General features: G+C 43.1%; 1 protein-coding gene across 1 annotated transcript in view; it reads right to left on the bottom strand.

Annotated features, from left to right (window-relative positions):
- Positions 1-1,761, bottom strand: part of LOC119591903 — a gene marked incomplete at its 5' end in the record, with an annotated part of 20,185 nt that overhangs the window by 18,109 nt on the left and 315 nt on the right. Inside the window, 2 exon segments of the mRNA XM_037940656.1 lie at positions 115-275; positions 1,742-1,761. Of these exon segments, the coding sequence (XP_037796584.1) occupies positions 115-275; positions 1,742-1,761 (181 nt within the window).

Raw genomic sequence — 1,761 nt, 5'->3', positions numbered from 1 at the left:
GTCTTATGAAGTTTACTAATAAATCATAACAAACTCTCATCATCAAATAAGCAAACAAATCAACCAATTGCAAGGCATCAAATTTCAATGGAAACCAAAGCTGAATGTTCTTACCTTCGTGTTTCTGTCTGCATTCTGCTTCCGTTGTCGTTCGCGCCATTCCAATTCCCGCCTCATCATATCTACCTCCTTTTCTAATTTACCCTTCTCTTCTATCTGTTTCGCCAGCTCTGCATTCAACTTTTCTTTGCGTAAAGTCTGTTCCTGCACTAGCGCTGTCAGGGGTGTTGCAAAACAAATATTATAGAACCTTGAATGGGGAAAGCATTTTGATAAAAGATGTGTGGAATTAAAATCACACCTTTCATAGTACAGTTTATTTTAAGCAAGAAACCTTTATCATAAAAATGTATTCATTAAATAATACAGCTAAACTGTTTCTGTTTCATCAGGCTCTGATTACTGTATTCCTGTGGATCAACAGGAGTCTTAAAACATACAGCATCAAGTTTTACTTATCCATCTACATAGTGTAGTATTTCCTCAATCTAAGAAAGGTATTGAATCTACATTATTCTCATATTTTCCATATTGTGAAAAAAAATCATTAAGAAGGAAAAAAGGGTATGGTATATAATAATGTTCTTTGAAGACTTATTCTCTCTAAATCCATGAACATCATGCTGAGACCAAATCATCTGCAGGCACTCAACAAGAGATTAAGGAAACATCTGAACAAGTAAAAGCCACATCAGGTAATGAGCCAAAAAAAGGAAAAAATATATATATTAATAGAAAACCAATAAAAATTCCCAACACAGCCAAACACAATATTACTCATATCTTTGTTACTGAACATCTAACAGCCAGCTAACCATACTACTTTACACACGTGGGGGAAAAAATGGTATAAAATCAGTTAGTAGCCACATTAACTAACATTAGAGGGTTTTCACTCTAAGGGCAACCCATCAACACAGTTGGGAGAATCAGCCCCCACAGTACAGTGGACAGGTGGTGGGGCTGTGTGAGTGTGGAGTCAGGCAGCACATCAATGGGAGAGAGAGGGGACACACAGCACCAGGACATGCTGCTATACCTTGAGTGTAGGCCATGTCTGGCCTGGCAGGTGGCACTGCCCAGACAGGCTCTCCTTCTGAGTAACCCAGTGGGGCATCAGTACTAGGGGGGTAATGGAGGGGGTGCAAGGACACAGGGGGCCCCACACACTCTGGTAGTGATGACTTGCGTGGTCTGGACTCTGCTGGTGGAGGGTCAGACATGTACCATGTCTGTGGGCGCCTTGTCTGGCCTTGTACCCCCTCCTGCCCCACTATATCTTCAGTTGTGGGGAATGCTGCCCCAGTGGGAGTGGAACCACCATTTGCACCTGAGCTGTACTGGATGTGGAACGCTGTGTTGGCCTGGGAATTTTTATTGTCAAGGTTTGTACGCATAGCGGAGATAGTGCCACCAGTGGGACCTATGGATATCTGAAGGGAAGAGCGTGAACCATGGCGGTGATCAAGAGAAGAAGTGGAGTAAGTTAAAGAAGAACCGCTACTGCGGATTTGAATAGGTGGTTGAGGATCAGTGGACGGTTGTCTTAGCTGAAGGTTTACAGAAGTATAAGACCGACCACAAACTGACACTGTGCCATCACTTGAAGGAGGCCCAGGAATATGGTGAGCGCCATGTGGAAGTACAGGGGTTAAATATATAGATGAGACATGTCTCGGACCTGGGGGGGGTCGACTGACA

The sequence above is a fragment of the Penaeus monodon genome, chromosome 29 (genome assembly GCF_015228065.2).
Source record: "Penaeus monodon isolate SGIC_2016 chromosome 29, NSTDA_Pmon_1, whole genome shotgun sequence".
Taxonomy (NCBI): domain Eukaryota; kingdom Metazoa; phylum Arthropoda; class Malacostraca; order Decapoda; family Penaeidae; genus Penaeus; species Penaeus monodon.
Note: the sequence above shows the minus strand (reverse complement) of the source record. Positions and strands in the feature narration are given on the sequence as shown.